This window comes from Sinohyriopsis cumingii, chromosome 11 (genome assembly GCF_028554795.1).
Source record: "Sinohyriopsis cumingii isolate HCF-2022 chromosome 11, ASM2855479v2, whole genome shotgun sequence".
NCBI classification, from domain to species: domain Eukaryota; kingdom Metazoa; phylum Mollusca; class Bivalvia; order Unionida; family Unionidae; genus Sinohyriopsis; species Sinohyriopsis cumingii.
In genome coordinates this window covers 57528475-57555652 of record NC_142971.1, presented here as the reverse complement: position 1 = coordinate 57555652, position 27178 = coordinate 57528475, and the positions used below count along the sequence as shown (strand labels likewise).

The 27178-nt window shown below is 33.1% G+C and overlaps 1 protein-coding gene across 1 annotated transcript in view; it reads left to right on the top strand.

Annotated features, from left to right (window-relative positions):
- The window catches only part of LOC149788512 (EGF domain-specific O-linked N-acetylglucosamine transferase-like), a 160320-nt gene that overhangs the window by 93889 nt on the left and 39253 nt on the right, over positions 1–27178 (top strand). The window contains exons 8-11 of the mRNA XM_089973524.1: positions 4825–4928; positions 10354–10446; positions 15942–16013; positions 24187–24273. Coding sequence (XP_089829650.1) covers positions 4825–4928; positions 10354–10446; positions 15942–16013; positions 24187–24273 — 356 coding nt within the window. The remainder of the gene's footprint in view (positions 1–4824; positions 4929–10353; positions 10447–15941; positions 16014–24186; positions 24274–27178) is intronic.

Genomic DNA, 27178 nt, shown 5'->3' with positions numbered 1-27178 from the left:
GACATAATTACCATTTTATATAATTACCTATAGTTAACAGATGCAAGATATTATTCCTGTATTTCTATTCTCTGACTTATAATAGATGACCAGAATGATCCATATGTCACATTATAATAATAATAATAATAATAATAATAATAAAGACTTTATTTAGAGAAGGTAACTCAATTAGTTACAGAACTAATCTACCTTGAGGCCTTCTATCTGTTATGTACAATATATACAGTATATACAACATGATGTGAAGAGTCTGGCTTGACACTAAATAATTAAGTAATTTTAAAATTCAAAGTATCAAGCCTGGAACACATTCACAGGCATCAGTGAAAACATAAACATATATAAAACATAAAATATAATCCTGCATTGAAAAATTCAGCTATGAAAATGATGTAAAATTACAGAAAAGCAGGCGGTATTTTTTTGTACTAGAACTGTTCAATTTTCTAAAGATTTCATCCATTTAAGACATTGATTGTGAAAAGATGAAATGCTAGGAGCCTGCCTTATGTCACTGGGAATGTTGTTTCATACCAGTGGCCCAGTATATTGAAAACTTTTTTTAAACAATTCCTTCTTTGGCCTTGGTTCAATGTAATTTTTTCTTCTTATGGACCTTAAATTTGGAGTGCCATCAGCATATCTTTGGTGAAAGATATTGCTTAAATAGACAGATATGTCTTTTCTGGATACTTTATACATCAATTTGGTCTTTCTAAGAAATATTCTTTCATGTATTGTTAAAACCTTTATATTATTCATTGCATCCTGAAAATTGTCTATACTTTGATCTAGAATTAAATGGCAAGCCCTCTTTTGGAGTCTTAAAAGTGTTGTCATGTTTGAATTAGAGGTATTACCCCAAATTACATTACAGTAGTCCAGATATGGCTGAATATAACTTTTATAAAAGATGACCCTATACTGAAGAGGAATATATGTTTTGATTTTCCTCAGTAGCCAAAGATAAGAGTTAACCTTTTTTGAAATATGTTTAATGTGAATAGACCAAGTAAGATTGTTATCCACGAATACACCAAGAATTCTATCTTGAGAGGTCATATTGAGGCTCACATTATCAAATAGAACCTGGAGTTTGTCGCTGTCTAGCCTTGCTCGTTTTTGTTGTGTTGTAACTAGTAGGGCTTTCGTTTTTTTCTGTATTTATGATCATACTGTTTTCCTTGCACCATACTTGAAGTCTGTTGAGAGCATCTTGTAAGTTATTTTCAAGTACTGTTTTGGTTTTACCAGTCTCAGACAGTGTAGTATCAGCTACATAAAGATCAGTGGAAGAAATTGAAGTTCCAATCTTAAGAGGTAAATCATTGATAAATAATATGAATAACAGAGGCCCAAGGATAGAGCCTTGTGGTACTCCACAATTAATATTTTTACTTTCAGAATGTTGACCATTTAAAGATACTTTTTGCACTCTATCGGTTAAGTAAGAAGTAAACCAGTTTAGGGAGTTTTCACTGCATTGATAGATTTTTAGTTTTTCAAGCAAAATTTCATGGTCTACAAGATCAAAAACTTTATGAAAATCAGCCATAATAGTGCCTACCATTTCTCCTTGATCTAATGCTTTCAGCCATTTATCAATCAAAGATACAAGTGCAGTTTCACAGGAGTGATTCTGGCGAAAGCCAGACTGATTATCATGAATAAGATCATAAGTGTTTAAATAGTTGAGAAAAGAATCATGTACATGTTTTTCTAGTAATTTGGAGGGACAAGGAAGAATAGAGATGGGACTGTAGTTATTTACATCATCTTTTGTTCCTGCTTTATGCAATGGTATAACCTTGGCAGTTTTCCATGTTTATGGAAGTTTATTAGACCTAATACTTTCATTGCAAATGAAAGCTATACTCTCTACAATTGCAGGTGCAGCTACCTTTAGTGGCCTTGGTCCAATCATATCAAGTCCTGTAGCTTTACAATCATCCATTTTTTTAAATATATTTCAACACAAATTCGGGACTCATTTCAGGAATTTCAAACTTTATATTGTTTGGTAGTTTTTTAGCACAAAAATTTTTGAGTTCCAGATGATCAGATGAAATTCTGGGGTCTTTAAGTTTTTCAGCAATTTGAACAAAAAAGTTGTTAAAAATATTTGAGATGTCAGCTGGATTATCAGTGTAAATGCCCTCATGATTGAGGGATAAAATTTCAGCTTTACTCTTTACATTTGCCTGCACCAAACCCTGTAGACACTTTCTAGATAGCTTTGGGATTATTTTGGTTTTCATCAAGCACTTTTTTATAGTGCGCTTGTTTGGCTTGATGTATCATTTTATTAACTTTATTCCTCCAAACTCTATATTCAGTTTGATTTCCTACTGATTTTAGTTGGTCTCTTTGCTTTATTGCTTCTAAAATTTCTGGGGAGATCCAGCCTGGCTGGTGGTCTTTCTTTATCCTGTGTGTTTTTAAAGGGGCATGCTTCTTCACTATACCGATGAACAGATCTGTCCAAGTATCTAAAACATCATCAATATCTTCAAAGATTTGGACTGTATTCCATGGAATCTGTTTCAGATCTTCTAGGAATTTAACAGTATCAAAGTTTTGAAAGGATCTATAAGTAATGGATTTATGGATATTATTTTTTGTTTATTTGCCATTGACTTTACGTGTTAGAAAAATTGCAAAGTGGTCACTTATACCAATCTTTGGAACCATTACTTCCAAAACATTTTCTTTTGTATTGGTATAAATATGATCTATAAGTGTTTTAGAGGTAGATGTTACTCTGGTGGGTTCATTTACTAGTTGCTCCATACCTAATGAAGCAGTAAAATCCATCCAATTCACTTTTATTTGATCATTGAGAAGGTCTCTATTTATATCACCTAGAATGTAAAATTCTTTATCTTCTTTTGAAATTTTATCTCCTTGAAGTTCAAAATATTCGCACTAATCAGTATGTGATGATGGGGGTCTGTACACAAAACCTACTAAATAGGGCTTAGCTTTTTCTGAAGTGATCTGCAGCCAAATGGATTCTATTTCCTGTATTTCTAGGTCTTCCCATCTTTTACAAATAGTATTGGTTCTAACATACACAAGGAGCCCACCACCACCTGTTTTCCTATCCTTTCGATAAGGTTTGTCATAGCCATTGACATACAAAAAATTTTCACCCTGATTTTCTGTTAACATTGTTTCCAAGAGCCCAAATAAATGGATATTATTATTTGGAGAGGTTAGCAGTAACTTCACTTGATCAATCTTTCCACGAAAACCCTGAATATTTAAATGACCTATGTGTAAACCTTTGCTAGAAACTCCTAAATTCATGAGATTAATATTAATGCTATTAGAGGCACTCAAGGAGACATTAAAAGTATTAAAACTATGTTCACAGTGATCATCATTACAACTATCATTACTGTATAACAAATTAGTTTTTCTACAACTGCATTTTCTACTTTTATAATCATAGTATAAATCTGAACTATCAGTCATATTTGAATCTGTACAATTAGCTGGTAAGTTTCCACATTCAGAACATGCATCAGCAAGGGGATGAAATCTGTTTTGACAAGGGATGCCTGGTGTATATGACAGTCCTTGAAAGATAGATTGGTCCTCCCGCTGAATAGAGTCTTCCTGTGGAGTTGAGATGGCCTCATTGCCCTTTTCCTATTCTATAAATCTATTGTGACATTGAACATGTTCATTTATATCATGAGTGATGAAGTTTGAGTTGGATGCTTTCATGCACTTAATTTATCTCATATAAGTTGTATATACTGGTAAATATAGTTGAATAAGACAAACATGATAATCTTTGTATTTTTAAGACAGACTCATTGGAATTCAATTCCTGGAAATCCTCTTTGGCCAGTAGAGCATCTGTTCTTTTGAGATTACTCCATCGTCTCTTCTCTGTGTCTTTATTATGCTTCTTCCTCCATAGTTGTACCCACAAATGCAAGTGGATAGTCTTCATTCCTCCTTTCATCCCTCTGTCTTTCCACTTATTCTTTGGTGTATCTATGTTATCAACACTATAGCAACCACATTCATTATAAGAATTCAAGAAAATATGTTGTGAAACTTTAATTTCAACAACAAATTGAATGAACTTGAGGATGAGCACATTCATTGCATATTTCTTTGCAGTTATGTCCCTTGAGTCTCTTGATTGTTTTAGGATAGGCATTGCTAAATTATATAATTTTGTGCATACTATGGCTTTCACATTATTCAGATTTCAGTAAGCTGAAATCCTTACTGTATCACAGCAACATTGTCAGAAGTTTTATTTCCTTTTTATTGCACCTTTTTTTTGGTTTCTTTACCCTCGTCACTTTTTAAGTTCACATCTTAGCATTTGTCTCTCCTAACATTCAGATAATCTGTAACACTAAAATGTGGAAGAGACAAAGGTTTCCATGAGATAACTGGATGGGATTTTGCATTTGAAAAAGAATCCTCTATTACAAGCGAAGCTTGCATACACCTCTATTATTCATTCTTTGTTGGAGACCTCTTATACCCATAAAGTGGATACAGTATGTGATCATGTGTTTTCTGCACACCTCATTAGTCATGGATGTTCTTTACATCCTTTTCATATCGATAATTATTGCTAAATTTCAAAAAATTTAAAACCAGCTGATTAAATAATACTTTTTGTCCATGTTGATTAATAATGTATTCCTGATAATCCCATCATTTATTTTCTTTCCAGTTGCCAGAGGTACATACCAAGAAGGTTTTCACATTTAACACAACATTGATTATGTGTATAAAGTAAGCAACAAAAAGAATTTGTAAAAAAAACATAATGTTCTTATTTTTCAGGTATCAGTGTGTATAGCCGTTTCTGTGATCTTATCAACCTGTATATAACACAGCACCTGAATAACTCATTTTCGAAAGATGTCAATATTATCATGTGGGATACAGTAAGACAATATTTGACCTTAAATATTGTTTATAGCGGAATGTTGCATTTTTCAGCATTTACTATTTTTTAGATTTCTATGTATGAATTTTCCAGTTTTACAATTTAAGTGGCACAAATTATTCATCTCCCTATATTCCCATTGGTTATAGTAGTTTCATGTGGGTTAGTCCTCCACCAGTATACTACATTTAGCAGATAGTTGTATAATCACCAGTCTGCCCCATTCATACTATCACATTTAGCTGGACTGTACACCAGCATTGTTAGAAAAAGACTAACATGTAAATAACTAAATAAACTTGAACCTATGAGTGACAAATGCTAGTTTCAGTTTCATATAAACCACTGGAGCAATCTAAACCAAACTTGCCAGGAAAAATTCATGCATCAAGGCCTTTAAGTTGCACAAAAGAAGCATATCTGCCATCAAGTATGGCCACTTTCATTATAAAATTATTTTTTTTAACAACTGCTCAACAGATTTTGACCAAATTTGACAGAATGCACTATATTCTAAAATAGCAAAAGATTCAGTTTTGATCTGATATTATCAATCCACCATAAAATATAGACATCAATACTAATAACAAAAAAATATAAAAAATTCTTATCAGAACTGCTAACCAAAACTTTTAGTAAATTTGATACACAGTATCTTGCAATAAAAGGGCTTTCAAGTTTTTATAAATTATGCCAATCTGCCATCACATATGACATCATTATTAAAGATATAAATGCTTTTAAATGACTTCTTCTCAAACGCTGTTGAACATAATTTAATAAATCTTTATAGAAAGTGTCCAGGCTTTAATGGCCTTTTTTTATACTAATGATGCTGATTTCCTATAAAATAGAACTACAGTTACTAAAATGGCAAAATAATTAATGACTTTCTCAGCACCTGCTCAACAGAATATGACTTAAATGGTCATTAAGCATCCTGACATAAAGCACTTTTAAACAGATATTGCTGAGTAATCATTAAATATTGCAACTGTTGCTAACAATGTAAATGTTTTTGATAACTTTTTCTATTAAGAAAAATTCTTAATAGAGTTTTCCAAAATTTATTCAAGATAACATCATGGCACATCCACTGCACAGAATTTGACTAAATTTAAAAGAAAACATCCTTGCATGAAGGTGTTTCAGTTTTCGTATACATTATGAGGATTCCAAATCAGATACATATATGGCCATTACTAAATAAAGAAAAACATTCAAATTACTTTTTTTCTCAAAAACCACTCAACACAATTGGAACCACCTTAGACAAAAAGCATATTTACATAAAGGGCAATACAATTTTATGGATGCTGCTGATCTACTGATACCGGTAATGTTGTAAAGAAACAAAAACATTTAGCAAATTCATTGCAAATATTGGTCAACAAAATTTGACCAACTTCAGCAAATTAGTCCTGTATAAAAGGCATTTAAATATTGAACAAATGATATTGATGTGCCATCAGATATGGATGAAGAATTTTTTTCGGTAAAGGCTTGAAACAGTCAATATTATAACACTTGTTATGTGCAGCATTGACAGAAATTTCTGTAGAAAGCCTCCTACTGGTCCAGATTTCTTGGCTCCTGCATGATTATCAGCATGTGTCAGAGGGATGTGTACCTTCTATGTTGCATCATGCACTCACGAGTTATTCATTTTCAATGATATAAGCAGTCCTACAACTTGAGGTAATATTTATAAAAAGGTACACATGTTTAATTGTACAAGGCACATAACCAGCATAACTTACACGTTCACGAAGAATGGTAATAATAAAGGCTAAAATTCTCATTATAGATCAACTAAGAATAACATCAGTCAATTTTTGTTTTGTGTTTTGGCTGAACAATATCATAACTTTCCACACAGTGGAAAGCTTGATGTTTCGGCATCTCCTTGGTTGATAGCGATTTTATCTTTCTTTTTCCAACAGCAATACAGGCCAGTTAATTTTTAAAACCCTGAAACTGGCTTGTGTTAAGAGGGAATTTTGACCATCAACTACACCAGTACATTGATGTGTAATTGCCTACTATTCCATACTATTAGCACGATTACCATAGTTTTGTAAAATGGGGTGTAAGGCATACCTGTCAACTTGTCAAAAGCCAAGTAGGGAGATTGAATAAAAAAATAGAGAGATTGGGACCAAAAATTGGGAGGTTTCTCGTGGCATTTTTAAAGTCTTGTTTTCACTAAATATTGATCGATCTTCCTGGTCCAATATGCATGAAATTTGCAAAAAGGCTCCCCGTTTCACCTTGTGATGTGCCCTATTTTTCCCCAGGATGTGCCCTATTTTCATATTCCGGTTAGCTGTGGCCAAACTGCACAATAGCTAAAGGTTAGTCTTAAATAAACAAGCAAGAAAGCTAGCGTGACTAATTAAAAGTTAATCCTTATGAGGCCCCATAGCAGAAAAAAGCTGGTCCAATGAGAAAGTTGCAGTTGAAATTTCAATATCTTATGTCGAGAAATCAAATATCATGTGTGGGATCAAATTGCATGTCCTTAAAGTTCCATTTTCAAGATCAAGATTTTAGATGTTGAATTATACAGTGGTGGTTTAAAGTTCTATTTCCTATGTCAATGTTTTACAGTGTATATTTTGAATTACATAGTAGTGGTTGAAATTTCAGTATCATATGTCAAGAATCCCTATTTCACACGTTGTATATAACTGTTTGTGATGAAAGTTACATTTCATATGACGAGTATTTAGATTTCATCTGTTGAATTTCACAACAACGATAAGCAGCCTCCTTGTTTGAAAATAGTTCGGTCCGTTCATGAGAGCGACATCTAGCGAATAAGTTCATAGTAATTCTCAACATGTAAATGGTAACTTTTAACTTTAAATGCATGAAATGTAATGGCACCTCATAATTGAATACATGAATGATGTATCTTAATTGAATTGCTAAGTGGACATTTTGTAATGTTACTTTTAACACTAACACATCATTTCACCATATAAAAATAACAATTCTGACAAGCACAACAAAATGTCCAATCACTGCTGTGTAATTCAACAGATACAATATGAAAACTCAAGATATGAAATGGAACTTTCAGCACAATCAATATGATTCAACATGTTAAATTGAAAATCTTGACTTATAACATTAAAATTTCAACAACCGCTGTGTAATTCAGAAGATACAATCTAAAAACTCGACATTTGACATCACATTTTAAACCAGCGCTGTGTAATTCGACAGATGAAATCTAAATACTCAACATATGAAATAGAACTTTCAACATAATCTCGGTGAACCAATACGTAAATAAGGAATTCTCAACCTATGACATTAAAATTTCAACCACTGCCGTGTGATTCAAACGACACAATCTAAAACCTTGACATAGAAAATATAACTTTCAACCACTACTGTTTAATTGAACAAATACATTCGAACATCTCAACCCAGAAAATGGAACTATAAAGACATACATTTCTGATACAACAAGTGAAACTGGAATTCTGAATATATGACAGTAAAATTTCAATGGCAGCGTTCTCGTTGGACCAGCTTTTGTCTGCTATGGCACCTCATAAATCCTTAACTTCTACACGAACATTGTTTCCCTGAATTATGATGGAGGGCCAGTCATTTCCACAAAATAGTTCGTGTAGAAGTTTTTAGATTGTAGTGAATACTGTGCGTTATGCAAGCACCAACAATTGATTGGCAAATAAACTATTCCCAGTTTTGCTAAACGAAAGGTACCTTAATAGGCAGCCTCACGGTACTGTACATGTGGCAACTGTTTTCCCCTTGTTGTTTATCTGACCTTATTCCCTTATTGTCAACTCATAAAGCATTTAGTATTGTTTACTATGAAACAGTTATGTATTTTGAATTAGTTTTTTGAGGACACATTTGCTGCATGGAATGTATTTTCATTCCTTCTTTTAATTTAACGATGATAATCAACGTTATATACAGTATAAAAATGCCAGGTGTTCACTAGTGTAAGTTTCTTTGGTGGGAATGGTGCTAGAGCTTATGGAGTTACAGCATTTGTAGTGATCATTCTTGGGATTGAAATTCATTGTTGACAGTTTTATTGTTGTGGTTTATGTTTTGTTCTGGTTTATTTTATTTTATTTTTTTATTGTTCTAGAGGTACAAAAATCATTAATAGATGTGAATAATGTTTAAACTTAACATTCTATTTACTGAAGAAGTGAACTCTTTCTAGTAAAGTAATTTTTTTGTCACAATAATAATTCACAGGTGATACAACATAACATGTAGGACTTTCTTATTTAGGAGAAATGAAAATCGAATACATACATGTAATGTAATAATCAGGGGTTCTCTTCAAAAATTGGAAGATATTATGAAATTGGGAGGTAGGCATTGAGTGACCCCAAAAATTGGGAGGTATTTTTCCCTTCCAGCATGAAAGTTGACAGTATGGTGTAAGGTCGCTTACATCAAAGCATACTACAACTCAGCTTTAATGGTATTACCATAATTTTCGAAGCATTATTTCTGAAACTTCATTATTGTATTTTGGAGATATCATTAAAGTTTAGCACAGTGGTACCCATGATTTGACTCCTAGGGATGTATTTCATTCAGTGGAATGTACTTCAGTCAGCACCTGTTCAAACCTAAGTTGTATGTGTGGTGGTGCCGTTATGTAAATATGTTCAGTACCCTAATTGCAAGCATTGAGTCAAACTGTATTGTTGTACATTGTGTTGTCATGCTGGGATTACATTTTAATGAGTTAGGTATTTACAATTTCAAAGCAAAGTTAAATCATAATTACTGGTGCACTGATATAAAAAGTCCAATGCAATAATGCATAAACAAGCAATAATGGAGTCAGAAGGGAGAGGTTTTGTTACAGCAATCTGTGATTGCTAATTTTTTTCCTCATTCAATCAAATTATACACAAATCTAAATTAGGTAATAACAATCAGAAAACAGAAAATTAAATAAATTACTTTTCAAACAAGTTTATACCACTTATTTTTAATAATCATGCACACCAACCTTGAGATAAGTATACGTGTAATTTTTGTTAATATAAGTTTGTCTAAATAAATGCATTTAGAACTTAACCTTGTGCATCATGTGATGTCTCTGAGTTGAGGGTTGGCTTAAATGCAGGTCATACACTTTCAGTGTTTATACCTGTTCAGTTGGGGGAGTATCGGCTTATACGCGAATGGGCTTATACGCAAGTAAATACGGTAATCAAAGGCTTTGTTCGGCCTTATGTTGTTACATTATAATTATTGTCAAATATATGACAGTAGTGTCGGATGTTGTTACATTAGATTATTGCAAAACATGTGATATTAGTGCCAGCTTTTGTTGCATTAGTAAAGAATGTGTCTGAATAAATAAAAAAAGTTTTGTTGTTTCTACATTCTCCATTCTTTCGTTCCAGAGCCTTCTGATGTTTAGAGACCTCTTTCAAAGTACATGGGATGCTTTCACAGATTATCCTGTTAAACCACTGAGATACTATGATCCAAAGAGGGTAAAAAATAATGCCATAATATATACTGACATAAATGATTATATTCTTGAAAATTTAAGTGCTGCAGATCCTAGGTTTTGGCGCAGGTGTTTGGTTGTATGAGTCTAATAGTTTGACAGTGAGACTGAATGAGTCATTGACTAGTAAATGTATAGTGAAACCTCACTATAGCACGATGATCCTAATACACAAAGTTCCATATTGCTGTTTGCTGTATCATGCAATATCGAACCAACTCAGTATACTGAAGAAACTATTGTAAGTGTATTCTCTTAGCTATTCAAGACAGGGGGAGGGAGGTGCACAAAACTACTGAATTCAGTGACATAGTCACTGACTTGATGCATATTAATCAAGAAATACTGTTGTGTATGAGAGATTAATTTGGAACTACTGTCTGCATTGATGCCTATACAGTGAAACCTGTCTTGAGAGACCGCTGCTATGAGAGACCACCTGTTTTGAGAGACCAGATTTTCCATGCACAGATTCATTGATCATTTAGTGTTATGACCTGTTATGAGAGACCACCTGTCTTGAGAGACCAGTATTTGTTGGCAGAAGGGGTGGTCTTTCAAGACAGGTTCTACTGTATAGGGATGTTCCGGTAGGTATGTTTCAGCAATATACTTATTTCAACAGGTGTGCATGAAGTTTAATTGAGTAGGCATTGGTGGTCTATTAGTTTTTCCCTTAAATGGGTAGGTATGCTAATTGATTTATAAATTCAGGTAGGAAGCTTTTTTTGGACTTTGACATTGGTGCTTGAATGTGTATGCCAGATGACTGAGCAAACATATGCTTGCTATTGTTTTTACCATGGATTTGGCAATGATTGTACAAAGGATGTATTGAAGACAAATACAAAGAAGATTTGTTGGCTTTATTGCTGATGGTTCAGTAATAATTAGATTAACAGTTATTAGCTTTTAAGAAAAAGAAAGAAGACATGTTATATTTTTTTCTTCTTGAAGAATATGGTTTACCTGGCCAAATTATCAATTAAACTCTTTTTTGTTTTGACACTAAAGCTTTGTATTACCTCAGACAGTTGGTGCAATTACTGTAAAACTTCAGGGACCCAGCTGTGACTCAATTCATATTACACTACTCACTCGATAACTCGTGCACATCGGGGTCCAGAAACATCGACCGCACTATAAGTGAGGCGTGAGTTATCGAGGGACCTATAAAATAAGCCCAAAACCAATAAAGTGATTGATGACATAACGGAAAAATAAGGGGGAGGGTAGGCAGATTATACTGTTGAATACTCGCTTTATAATCGTTCTGAGATTAACTGTTAATAAATATCTCTTCATAACGGTGTACTTTATTATTTCCTCATAGGACAACATTAATTTCAGGATAAATTACAGTATATTGAGGCGATCATCGAAAACATTATTCCACATGGTTTCCGTTCGCTTAACATGTGTACCACTTCACACATTGTGTACTACTTCGCTAATTTTTATGCTGAATTGGATACATTCTAGTTTTATGTTTGATCCAAATTAGACGTTTTTTTATATACAAAAGATCGACTCTTTTCGAGAAACAGTGTCGATCGAACGATAGATAGATAAATAGATTTGAATGTGATAGAAATAAAATGGAAAACAAAAAAAAACAAGGGTTAATCAGTACTAACTTATTTAATTGGTCTACAAATTTAAAACAACGTAAATTAGAACAAGTTAATACTTGCCGTTTGTGCCACGCTTGACAAATATCAATTCACTTTTTGAAAAAAATGAGTTATTTTTGTGTGTGTGTGTTACTCTTGGTTTCTCTGCCGCCAAGCAAAATCCCTCAGATTTCTCAACTGCATGAGCTTTACATAGTCAACATTTTGGGTCTCCAGCCACCTTATGGCAATATCAAAATATTTGATTGCTTCCTGTGCAGAGGGGTGGGGGGGTGCAGCATCTGCGTCTTCATCACTTTCAACACTTGTGTTACTCCAGTTAGAATCATCTTCTGCTGCAAATTTGTTCGCTATAGAAATAATTATAGTTTCTTGTGACATGTATTCGGCTGTGGGGCTATCATTGTCAGCACAAATCCACTCCTCCATATCGAGAGAAACACCCATCTCAGGACCATGAGTCTGTACGAATTTCTCCCAAACAGCCTCGGCATTAATGACATCAGTTTCACTGAAACATTCGAAGCCACTATCATCGTCATTGTCTCTGTTACTGTTTTGCTTTATGTCAAAGGCAGCTCCAAGGCCCTTAATCCAGCACCCGAGGTCTCTTGTAATCGATTTTTTTTTTAATGCAACAAACACTTCCCCATGTTGTTGATCAAAACAAAGCCAGCATGTACATGTAATTAGGTTCTCACAGAAGTACTCACGGGTTTCAATGTGACGGTCGATTGACTCTTTTCATGTTTTCAATGAACAGAATATGTTGTGATTATAATGTTTACACTGAAACGGAATTAAAGGATTAGAATGTGACTTTCACACAGGAAGATGTTTAATTGGTGTTTATTTCATTCTCTGTTGCCACCTGTTAGCATTTACCAGAAGTTTTCATTGATCGCTATTTCACCAGACTGTTTATTTACAGTATACTGACAACTATTTATCATAAAAACTTACATAATATATGATATCTTTAAACAGAGGTCTCGCTAGGATTTTTAAAACTGGGTCTTTCTGCCTCTGAATTCAATCACTAAATATCAGTACATTTTCTCACTTGGCCGTTAGTCAAAGCCTTTGAACTAGCCGCCTAGCTGTTGCATCATGTTCTTTTTTTTTTTTAATGTACTCTTATAAAATGGCAACAGTACATCAAAGAGTCTTTCAGTCACTGAATTCTGTCATTGTAAATATCAGCACAGTTAACTGATCAACACATCTTCCCACAAAGCAGGTGGCTGAAACAGGACCGGCAAATCTTTGAATTTTCCCGCGCACCTATTACATGCGTACGGAAGACTCCTGCCTCAGTGATTTTCTGCATCCCAGATCAAAAATTGGCGTCCAAATACACGTAATTAAGCATTTTCGAGATCTCTGAAATTAATTCTTCTCTAGAACTTGCAAATTTCAAAATATGGATTATATTTTTACGGGCATTGATCACCATTTTCGATGATAAAACGAGCAATGTATCAAGGTTTAATTTATCAATTCTTATTGTAATTTTTTCATGTTCAGCATATTTTAAAGATATTTTAAATATATTTTCTCTGGAAAAAATCGGGAGCCAAGATGGACACTGCGTTATAAGCGGGATCGCGAGTTATCCGGGCGCGAATTATCAAGGGAGCGGTGTATAATGAAGTGTGTTATGCACTGTTCACTGTATTCCAGTTATTGATGATATTTGCATTTATTATTAGGTCAGAGTCAAGCAATAATGCCTCTTTTGGACAAATTTGGAACATTATGAGTTTCAGTTAATAAATGCTTCTGTCCCGTACAGAAATTTCTCATGGATTCAATATGGAATACTTATGGAATCTGTATGGAAGAGATATGGACTGAAAAACTTATGGAATCAGACAATTTATTTCATATCAATTCCATAAGTACTTCACAACAAGTGAAAATTCCATATGGAATAAGGTTGCAACTTTAATCCATAAGCACTTTTTTCCATATGGAAAGCAGGCTCATGTATTATAGCATCATGGAAAATACCCTCTGAAGAATTAATAACTTAGACTATCTGATTCAATTAGAAATATTGGTGGGAGTTAGAGTACATGTATATGTCAGTGTAGCTGATGTGGAAGGATGAATATAGACTCATATAAATTTGAAGAAACACATGTATGTCAGTTTTCTTTAATTTATTTCCACAGATGTTTAAAAACAAAGACATGACCAAAAAAGTAGAGAAAATGTAAACATGATCAGAAAATTAATATCTGGTAGTACAAGCATAGATGAATCTTTGGACTGATAAAATTTTGTGCAAGGTGGATTTTGGGCATGATCTGATGTTTATTCTGAAAAGTGATAGTGTTGGCTTCCTATTAAAATATGCTGTACAAAAATAAAATCATACCCTTGTGAAAACGTGACTTAAATTTCAGCAAAATCAATGAACATTTCTTGACATTCACTCAAATGTCCTTTTTCACTAAAATTATGGTACTTTAGGAGATTTTACCAAAATTTCTGAAAATATCAGTGAAATTTTGTGATTGAAATTTCACTAACTATGCCAACATTTCTGAAAATATCAGTGGGAATTTGTGATTGAAATTTCACTGAGAGTTTGTCAAAAATTCTAAAAATATAGTGATATTTTGTGATTGTAATATCACTGACATTTTAGTAAAAAAATGTATTTTTTGTTTCTTGTACAATTTGAATGATTTCAGCAGCATTTATATTCCCTGTTTCTGATAGCTGTAATGGTATTGTTTATTTTGGGAACAATAACTTCTTTCCACATCTTTCTGTATTATATTTCTTTATCAAATTTTGTTATTGTTGTTGTTGTATTTTTTTAACTTAAACTGGATTCAACTGCCCTCAAACAAGTTTTCATGTTTTCTGTTTTAAATCAGAATTTCGCTTTTCTCCTGACCTGAATCTGATTTTCCTCAATATGGACCCTTTTTTAATATCATATCTGAAACTTTAAAAAAAATAATGTTCTATACGGTCCCATTCTGCAGTGAGCTTTCTAACAAGTATTTGTTTCATTTATTATTTAAAGGATGGTCATTGTAATTTTGTACTTGCCCAATGAATCATTGCATAACGGAAACTGATGGGAATGCTAAACATGGCGATTTGAGCGGGATACGAGTTTGAATAACCATTTGAAAAATGTGCGGCAATGAGAATAGCTTGAATGCAAAGTTGATGGGAATGTAAGTGGTCAGTCTGTATGAAAACTGAATGCCAGGACTAGCATTTTGCTTTTTTGTGCCATAAACAGCTCTACAGTAGTGGCTAATGTGCTAAATAGGACAAGGAATTGAACTTTAGGATGATTTTGAAGTTATATAACTCAAAACTGATTAACTTCCAGCATGAATTTAAGGAGGACAACATATAGATAATAATAATAATAATAATGAGGACTTTGTATAGCGCCTAATCTTTAGAAGCTCTAAGTGCTTTACAACATTAGACAACACCCATAAGATAAAAAACATATAATGATATGATTACAAAAACAAACATCATGAAATTAAAAAACATTAAAAAACATGCTGAGAATATTTAAGGTAGGAAACATTATTAGGTCTTTAAGTTTGTTCTTGCAGTCGAAATAAAGAGTTTTGAGAGCCCTCTTGAATGTGCTCACTGTGTCTTTGTGTCTAAGTTCAGTGGGCAATTCATTCCACGTTGCTGGGCCCTTGTATGCAAAAGAATGCTGTCCATATGACTTTATTTGAGTATATAGTATTGTTTGAGTGTATAGTATGAATGCTTGAATATATAATATGGATGTTTCAGGTATATGACATTTTGAAAATTTTATTTTGTTTAATACTTGTTTTGTTTGCAGGTCTGTATTAAGGAGGTTGTTTTCACTTTTCTGCCCAGAATGGAGAACAGCATTTATTGCAATATACCCATGGTAAGTCAGCTTTATTTATAATAATTTCATTAAAAACTATATGAAATGTCTTTTAGATATGGCCTTTATAACAGTATGTACCTGGTAAGTCAGCTTCTTGTATAACAATATCATTAAAAACCATATGGCATATCTTTGAGATATGGCCTTTATTGCAATATATCCCTGGTAAGTTAGCATCTTTTATGTTAATGTCGTTATGATTTTCCTTGATACGGACCCTTTTTTAATATCGTCTCCAAAACTTTTTAAAAAAATAATGCTCTATATGGCCCCATTCCGCAACGAGCTTTCTAATAAGTATTTATTCCATTTATTATTTAAAGGATGATCGTTGTAAAGAGCTTTCTGATTGGTCAAAATTTTGTACTTGCCCAATGAATCATGGCTTCTTAGTAGGATAAGACATTTTCTCCCATAAAGGCACAGAAAACTATTTTATATCAGATACATGAAATCTTATTTAGATTACAGTATGGGGTAATTCAAATGATAAAAAAATATAGCAAACCTAGCACATCTTCAGAAAAGATCGTTCAGACTAATATCAATCCAAACAGAAATTAAAGACCAAATCCAGTTGAGAAAAACCAAGCTAAGGATATCCAGTAATAGTACTCCTGTATATTTACAGTCACTATTTCAGTATAGACTACCTGATAATACTCCCCACCCATGATCCATGTCTACAAAACAGTATAAAATTCCCAAACAAAAGTTCTCTGGAACATTGCTTTGGATTAGTATTCTTGTTGAGATTATAAATGCCCACTCTGTTTCCTTCTTCCAACTATTTGGCACAAATTGCATAGTGCATGTAAATTGACTATGTGGGTTCAACATGTTTGGGTGAGTATCCATTTGGTGAATGGAAAGAAAGTAAATATCTTGTTGTCTTATAATACATGTACATGCTACTATGTATATGTATGCATGCTTGTGTATGTGTTCATTTGTGTATATGTAAATAAGTTTCTTTGAATGAAGGCCTCAAGGTAGATTAGTTCTTCAGCTAAGTGTTGCCCTCTTTAAATAAAGTTATTATTATTATTATTATTATTATTATTATTAATGTTTCATTTATAATATTGTCATTAAAAACCATGTGACACGTGTTTGAGATAAGGGCTTTATTACAATATGCCCCTGGTTAAGTCAGTTTCCTTGATAATAATATCATTAAAAGGCACGTGACATGTTTTGGTTTTGCTTCCACACAGATATGTACAACACACAGATCATTAAGTCTACAGTATTTATCCAGACCTAGTTCATGAGATTATTGGTTGTAGGTTTCATTGCAATAAATGGCTAATATGTGAATTATTTGATTTTAGAACAACTCCGTCAGGTACATCAGAAAACATTAATCGAATCTCTGTATAGTATGAATTAAAAAAGTCTCTAACCTGTATGGTAGTATTATTTGTATTAAAATATTAATTCTGCCTACTATTATCAAGCATTTTTCTATAAGAATCCAGTGATAGCATTTTCCGTTCTGTCTGGTGTATATTTATAATTCTCTCTCATTCTCTCTCTCTCTTTATATATATATATTGTACGAAGCATTTCAAGTTCTGTTGGGAATTTTTATTAAAAAAAATTTAAATATTTTTTTTTACCTGAGGAAAAAGTGCTACGGTTGGCAGCTTAAACAGCGCAATGGTCGGCAGACCGGGAACTTTTATTTGTTTCTTAATATGGCACTTATGGTCTGCAGACAATCAGAATCTGGGAGATAATTTTATCTTATATAACAAAATTTAGATAATTAAAGGACCCTATGTAATGTTCTTAGCAGATGCTTAACTCACTGCTTTTAAATTAAAAATATACTTAGGTTGTGGAAAGTTCTGGGAAATATTTCTTTCGCATTCTTCCATTTGTTAGAGAGCATAAAATTATCCAACCACAGCAGCCGATTCATCAATCTTGTACAATTCATAATAAAAAATTAAAAAGTGGTCCAGTGAAAGCAAAGTGGTCTGTGAAAACTTGTGGTATAAAGGAGTGGATTCATCAGTCTCCATAACTTGTTTGCATTATGTATATATAATCCTATTACCGGAAATGTACGTAACCTCCTAAATATTGTTCAGCCAAGAAAGGCACTTGAAGATTACAAAGTCGGAGATTTGGTGTCTGCAAGGTTGCATAGTTTTGGGATTACAGAAGGAATTATTCGAAGGATTGAAGGTAAGTTTGTTTCTTTTTTTTATTATATTACATTAAATTTGAAAAGATAGGAACATTATTGGCTCTCATTTCATAGGCCGGCTGTACACTGCATCAGTTTTTCAGTTGATTACTTTTTTTTTCAATGGGAATGGGGTTGTATGGCGAACTATAAATAGTATATGATGTCATTTACCACACTAGACATTGTGCCGCCAGCCATATTGTTTTCTGACAAACATGTAGGCCTACAGCCTTCAGTAAAATCATATTGTTGTTTTCATCTTTACCTCATTGTTAGCTTGTGTGTGTTGTAGTAGTCCTACAACGTAAGACACATCACCTGATATTTTTTGTTCTGGGGGTGATGGGTCTTACTTCCTAACAAATGGTACTGTGTAGCATGTTTTGATGTCAACTAACAGTGTAACAAAAGTAAAATTTTCAGGAATGTCACACACAACTGGCAACCAATAACGATGCTTTTATACAGAGTAAAGTTATAATGTTTTTGTCAGACTTTACTTACCCTGATGTCTTTTCTCAAATTCAAATTCTCGCAAAAGAAATGGACCTGTTTTTAAGTTTTGTTGGCCTACATTTCATTTTGCTGGAAAGCAGTGAAAGCCATGAGTGCTGAAATTGGGTTAAGATGAAATATTATTTTTTAGCAAAATGAATAAAATTATATTATGCCTATTTGAACTGTAAGCAACGTTTCATTTAATTCAAGAAACATATCCCCCACATGAACCTACTTAAACATACTTCGGCATATCTCGACTACCATCACATTGCAATAAATTCAAATGTATGTCAGCTGAACATGAAAATGCATCCATTTACTAGTGTCATATTTTCATTCCAGCAGGATAAAGATATTACAGTAAGTATATTAATTACACATAAATTAGTGGAAAAGTGTCAATATAGGCAGCCAAGTGTGTGAGATATTCCCGAAACTTTGACTACTGGTTCTGCTGTTAGCTGACATCGGATCAGGCTATACAAGGCCATTATTTGGATAGTAAGACATAGCACTAAAACAAAAACATGTGCTATGTCTTACATTGTAGGACTATGTGTTGTATTAGTCCGAGTTTCCTCTGACCCATGCCACCCCATTTTTGATATTTGGGCACTGAGGTTGGGGTGTAAGGTCAGAGTCCACTCCTTATCAAAAAGTTGGAATTTGCCCACACCATTTGGTGTCGGCATAGGGTAGCCACTTACTAGCTGGCCTAGCAAACTTGAATGACCTTGACATGTAGGTTGCGAGATCTGTATAGTCACGTGACTCAGAATGCAAATAGCGAGAGCCAGATCAAATTTCAGCAACGATGTACTTTCATCTCATCTGTCTGCAGATTAAAGACATGATGAATGCTATGCTCATGATTTCTGAGAAAATAAATCATATTCCTATCAATTTCATGCAGGTATATCTTGATGAAAGGTCTTTCAAGTTTCCTTGGCCGGCTAGTAAGTGGCTACCCTATGCCGATACCAAATGGTGTCAGCAAATTCCGACTGTACAGACCTTGCAAACCCAGATAGTATATGCCCTTCATTTTGGGAATAAATTTGTGTACCATATTAAAATGATTAATGCTCATGCATGTCATTATGTTGATGACATTAAATAGTACTTAAACTGGATTTCCTTTGTTTGTCTAATTGAAAAGGACATATGGCGTCCATGATACCAATCTCATGCTCTATTTTACCTGTTGCATACAAATTTGCTAAAATGCAAGCATCGCTGATGTCTTAACTTTATAAAGGATGTCAGGTTACATAATTAAAATAATTATTATTTTTGTTTTTAAAGGCCAACATGCCAAACCACTTTTATTTTTCAGCAATAAACGTGGATATATGTATTTTTTCCCCAAGTAATCAATTCCCACCACTAGTAAATGGCATGGAATGTATTGCATATTATTAGAAAAGTTTGCACTTTATTTTAAATTTATATAGATAGATAGATATGTTATTATTATTAATATTGAAATATTACCGATTTTAAAAATAGTTTAACTATTATTGCTTTCCTATTTGTATAGGATAAGTAGGATCATAAGCAATGCTTTGTCAATTTTGGTCCATATTGGCTATCATGGAATGAAATTTCAAGCGTAACTGTGTAATGTGTGTCACTATCAGTATATGACCTATAATCATCAAGCATCAGACGATACACTGAATATATTTCATAATCAAAGCCAGTGCAGGTATAGCAAGTTCAACTGGAGTTTTGTATGATCAGTGTAATTGCATGCACTTTACAAGAAAGTGGTGTTTATTCTTTTTCATTGTAAACTTATAAAAAATGTTGACATTTTAGAGGAAATTGCAAAAAAGAATATTTGTATCCAAAATTACTCAGAAAATCCCATTTGCCACAGTAATATAGAGTCCGTGATAATACAGCATTGGAGTATACATTGAAATAATAATACATTAGTTTGAACTTATCAGGCATTGAGCCAGGAGCAGAATATCATCTTGACTATATTTGTTATAAAAAGTGTCCCAAATTCAAAGTCAATTATAGAAATATAGCATTTTCAGGTTTAATACCTTGTTTTCAGAACTAAAGGATTCCAGACATCATTTTTAAATTGAAGGCTGCCAGCAACAGTTTTGTTATATGCGTACTGTTTGTTTCATTAATTCATCACATTTTATATTTTCAACCAATATTTTTTTTTTTTACAGAACTGATCCAAAAGAAATGGCAGAATATCAAAAGAAGCGATGATAAACAAGAAAATCAGTGAAGTGCTAAAACCATCATGAAACCAGTATATAGATGGATGGATTTTTTAAATTAAATGGACAATTTGGCACTAAAGGAATCTTATGGGCATTCATGATATTTGGACCTTTTAAAAATTGTATTTGTTCATGTTGAACAAATTAAAAATAAAATGTATTCTTATATTCTGTAATATTTGCTTCATTGTTGTTGGTCTGATGTTTTATGCCAGAGAGGTGTCCAAGGAATCCTTGGACGATATGTCTGAGAACACCGAGGACAACATGTCCAAGGACACCTCAGATGATGCATCCAAGGATAATATTTATGAGGACACATCAGACGATATATCTCAGAATGTTTGAAAACCATGGATATGTCCAAGGATTCCCAGGAAACCTTGGAGTATTGTTTACAATAAACCTTGTAAGTCTGATGTCAATCTTGGACATTTGACAATAAAAACCTTAGACATTGGTTTTAAAAAAATTGTCCTTGGACTATTACCTCGGAAAGTCAGTAACCAATACTCTTAGGTTTTTCCTAGGAACATTTGTCTGAGGTTTCCTAGGAAACCTCAGAATATGTACAGCTGGGCTTTCCTGATTTTCTATACCACTATTGCCTTAGATAGAACAACAATACTCAGGGTGTAGCATAATGTATGCATTGTAGAATATGTTTCTCTGTTCTTGAGGGAGATAAGATTTTATTCTGTTCAGAGATAAAGCAGTGGATTAACTTTTTTAATGACGTTATCAACTTTTATTTGCCATCACAAAATATGGTCTATCATAATACCAGTTAGTTTTTCATTTTCAGACTGTTGTATATCCATTCCTTTTATCATTACCTAGAAATAATTTTTCCAAACTTTTTACTTTTGCTCATCTACCTAAGCAGTCTAAAATGAGAAAAGTAAGGTTAGCAAAATAGCTAGATTTCTCTGTCACATTGGTGAGAAAGGTATACTTTTATATGGTGAGACAGGTATGCATAAGCACAGTGCAACAATTATTATTTTTCGACAGCAATGGTTGTGGCATCAACAAGGATAATGTTTTGTCTGCTTTAAGTTAAAGCCTTTGCAAGTGAGATGTAAGAGGGGTACATTATTAACACACGCATACAGGTAAAAGATACAGTTTTATAGATTTTTTTATACTTCTACTGGTCAAAGCAATGGGCTTGCATCTATCATCTGCTGTCCACCATCAGGTGTAAAGGAAAGACGTGAAACTTGTACAGTGTTACATAATTAGGTCTAGTTGGTCCTAAATAAAAATGGTGCCTATCCTGCTTGTTTCCTCCAGCATGAAAAGAAATGTCATATCTTTCTCCAGAAGATTTACTGTGACATGTAGATGTTTCTTTTGAAAAATGTTATTACTACTACTCCTTTCATGGATGGTTATATCAACTTGGAGTTTTGAGTAAACAAATCTTATTATGATATGTAAATAGTAATTTTGAAAATGTCATCACTACTACTCCTGCATGGATGGTTATACTGGTTTTGGGTTTTGAGTACAAATACCTTCGTATGACATGCAGATGATCTTAAATGATAATGGTGTTGAATGATATCATTCCCACAAGGCTGCCTTCCTGACTGTCTTAAAATGTTCATTATAATTCTCCTTTTGCACAGTAAGTCAACTCAACAGGCTGTTTTCACTATTAAAAAAATACTTCTTAATGACATTAAATTATCTGAAATTAAATGTTTCACTTCTTTGGTGGACTAAGTTGTTATAGCATCCACCTTGGATATGGGAGGCTGTGTGTTCAAACCCTGGCCAAGACATACCAGAGACGTATAAAAATGGTACAAGGAGATGCCTTGCTAGGCACTCAGCATTGAGAGGTTAGTGTTAGTGTTAGGACTGGTCAGCCTGGTGTCAAGATATTATGACTGGGTGGGACATGATGCTACATGGCTGCAGCATGATGCCCCAGTGCTAGACATCACTATAAACTTGACACACTGGATATATTGTATCAATTCTGACTAAAAAATTGTTTAAGCAAAATTACAAATTAAAATCAAACGCACAAATTTGTTTCTGTCTGAAATTCAGTATCGCTGCCTGTAATGGAATCCATCTTGCAAATCTAACTACTCATAATTGATGGAATGTTGTAGATGGGTTTTTTGCGAAGACATGTTTATTATGTAGGTTGTCAACTGACCCCCAACATGGCAACCATAGTGGCTTCCTCAAAAATCTTATTACGATTAATCTTTAAAGAATGGTGGAATCAACTTTGTGTACACTTAAATACCACGTGCAGTATGCAGTCAGGCATTGCATGTTGTTATTTTGGAGGAACTACGACTCCTGAATGCTTGTTCTCCTAACTTTGGTTTCCAGCATAAGACATTTGGTTTGAAGCCGTATAAATCAAATCATAGTGAGAGGACTGTTGTCAAGTTATCATTTGCTAATATGAAAATGATGCAGATCAAACCACCATCTTGACTGCGCTGCTATGAGAAAAGGTTAAAACCAGAACAACTAGCCCATAGGGTCAGATCAGAGGTCACTGCATGCATTTTGTTCTTCTCTTAGCTATGAACATATGTAAATATATAAATAAACTTTTTTTCATTGTTTTTCAATAAGAAAATTGATAGCCATCACTTTGATATTGATTTCAAGGTCAAAGATCTTGACTTGTGAAAACAAAAATTAAGTAAATGTATTTTTAAGATAGTTTGTGCATACTTTTGAAGAATATATGAATGATGCCATTTGAGTAACAGTTTTTCAAACAAATATTAATTATAGATTAAGTGAAATGCTAAAAGATATCCAGTTGTAGAGGTGATGTCATGATGATGTCGTACTGCATGTTTATGCAGTCAAATGGCTACTTGAAGCATCATCTAGAAGTGTTCTGTTGGATCAGGTGATATCTGTATGATGGTACAAAAAGGTGTCTTCATATTCCATTTGTCATTATGAATAATGGACAGTGAATGTAGATTCCTGTAATGAAATGCAGAAAATGCAGTCAACATGATAATTGAATGGACCATCTAGAAGTGGCCTGATTAATGAGGTGTTCATTATGTGCAGGTACGAAAGGGTTATCCTCGTATTCAGGTTTTTACTATTGAAAGTTTGTCATTTTGTTTCAGAATATGCCCATTCTACCTGATATGTGTAGTTAGCCTAATCATTCCTGTTTGACTGGTTTTACATTAGTAATATTTTGTTTATATCCCAGATTCCTGGTTGCAGTGGAAGCGGCCTGGTGCGTGCATTCTCACAGCATTTGATGCATCGACTTCGTATTTCTCAGGAAGGACCAATCGTAAGCTCTAAATAATATCCTTTACCATATTTCAGGAAAATATTTATGAACAGCATTAGAGGAACACATAATTAAGAATGATTCTACCATCACTGAAACATAACATTCGCACTGTTTATTCAGTGTATCATTGTACAGATTCAAACTATTAATATATGTCAATAGTAGAATATGGACAGTGATCAAATCACACAATACAAATTAAATATACATAACATTTGATATGATGTAGGGATACATCAAGGTGTTGGGCTGAGATGGATTCATATGGTTTACGAAATTTGTTCTGTACACTGACTTAGTACAAAACATGAATACAGTTTTGTATTTATCACATATCCCTTTTTTATGCTTTCTAAATATTTTTAGCTTTACTGTATGAATGAAATTGAAAACGTTTGATTCACTGCTTCTAAAAACTATGCACGGAAAAAAAAGCGACTAGTAGTTTGAATCTGGGTGTGTGATGTGGAAATAAGTTTAAAATGCAAGATCAAACATGTATGATTAGATGTGTATGTACTAAATATGTCTTTCTTTTGCACTTCCTACTCCAAGTTCCTTAAACATTTTCACATGGTTTGGGGATTGTTAGTAATTTTTCTTTGCTTGTTTGATCACTTTGCTTACTTTATTCTCCCTTTTTTGTATTCATCTTCATTACATACAGATTTGAAGTGGTCTTATTTTTTCATAGTATCCTAGATTTCTGTGGTGACCCAGCCAAATTGACGATCATACTTCACTTAGTGTGTCTTCAAAGGTGCATGTTTATTAACAATTTCCAAGAACATATCAAAGTGTTTAAACTATCATTAGTATCATCAAATATTTTGATGGTGCTTTGGGGATTTGCACTAAATCATTTAAGACATTATCATTATTGAAAGTTTTAAAAGACCTGTATGATGGATTTATGAACAGTCTTTTCTCCTACATTGTTGTTATGCTTTCTTTTGACAAATATGATCAATGAAACCAAATTTATACAATATTTTCTTGTGTGTTTAAGTATATATATATAATTGATAAGTGCTTTTGAATTGGATGTCACCCTGTTGGGTTCATTAATTGCAAAATCCCCAAAGGTTCAACAAGATCCAAGTATTTTTCTTTATTTGTTCATTTAGGAAGTCCCTATTTATGTCCCCTAAAATATTTAATATTTTTTCTCATCATTTATAGCTTTCTCTATTTGAAATTCAAAACGTTAATTCAAGTAAACATTTGAAATTCAAAATGTTCATTCCATTCAACAGTTGAAATTCAGATTGTTTGTTCCAGTCAGCAGTTAAAGATTGATGCCTATACATGAAACCTTTAAATATGGTTAGGCTTTTTTCCAGGGTGATCTGAATCCATATTGATTCATCTTCTTTGGATTCAAGATCCATCCATCTTTGTAAACTGTATTATTGTTGGTACATGGTAGAAGTCCTCCACTTTCCACCTTCCTATCTCTTTGAACAGGCTTGTCATATCCCTCAGTGCAGATAAAATTATCAGGCTGACTTTTACTCAACTGTGTTTCTGAAATGCCAAACAAATGTACATTGTTATCTGGAAAAGTTAATATGAGTCTTCTTTTTGTTTATTAGTTTTCCCACTGATGCCATGAATATGACCTGATTTGTTGCATATTTAATTTGATATGTTGTTTGTTAAGTTTTTGTTATTTTTTGTTATTTCATGATATGCTATGGGATTTGTAAAATAGCATTTTTGTTGATGACCTTGTCCAAAATCAGTGACAGTTTTGTAAATAACATTGTTTACTTTTCTCCGATTGAAGGATAAATATTAGGATTATTGTCTTGATCTTAATCAAGGACTTTGTGATTACCATGTTCTTTAACAGACCTTTAAATTATTACTAATAGTTTATCTCTTAAACATTTGGAATCTTTTTCTAGAAAATTAAATTTTCCATTAGGTAACAGTTTAATCTAAAAAGTGCTAATTGTGACTTAGGTCAGGTAGAGGCATATAAAATCTTGTCTGCTGGAAAAATTCTTCATTCCTGCAATAAGATTTGACGCAGAAATCAGTTTTATAGTTGTGTCCAATTTTTCTTTGGGCCAGAATTTATGTATTCAAGTTACTTATTCTCTGGGAATACAAAGTGCTTATTTAAAATAATACAATATTCTTGGAAATAGAGACTTCAAATTACAGTGAAATTCAAACAGGGATATATTCTTAGATATTATTATTGTAATCAGAAAAAAAGACTGGCACATCATTGCTTTTCAGACCATCACATGTCAACACTTTCAGCACTGGATTTATTTTGGAATATAACAAAAGTTTATTCAGAGCTTTAATCATTAGGACAACTGTAATAGCATCTTTCCCTTTGTCCTATTCACCAGAGTTATGAATGTTGGCTTTGTGCCCTATCTAAGAACATAACTAGGATCTAAATCCCTTACCACTTTGCCTACACTCAGTGACAATGTGGTTTATTTCACCACACAAATCATGTCCTTGATCTGTCAGAAAAAAGCAAAACTAACAATTTTAGTAAAATTAAAACAAACAATTTAGTTCTTTAAGTTACAAAAAAACATTTAAGAAACACAGTATATTGTATATTAAATCCTAAATAATTCAAATTGTCCTTTCACAAGTCCAGAAGTATAGAATGTTCCAAATTAATTCCAGTAGTCTTGAGTGTCCTTATTGGATGCAACCCAGAATGTGTTTTAAATGAATTCACAATAATTCCAAGGTAATGTAGTAATCCAAAGTCAATGAGCACTTAGTAATTCCAATGAACAATTTAAATAAGTACTTCTTGAATCACAACACAACTGTAAAGGATTCCAACAGAATCATATTAAAACATGAATAAATTATTTGTTTACCAAGTCCATATTTATACATATTTTCAGATGAACTGGAT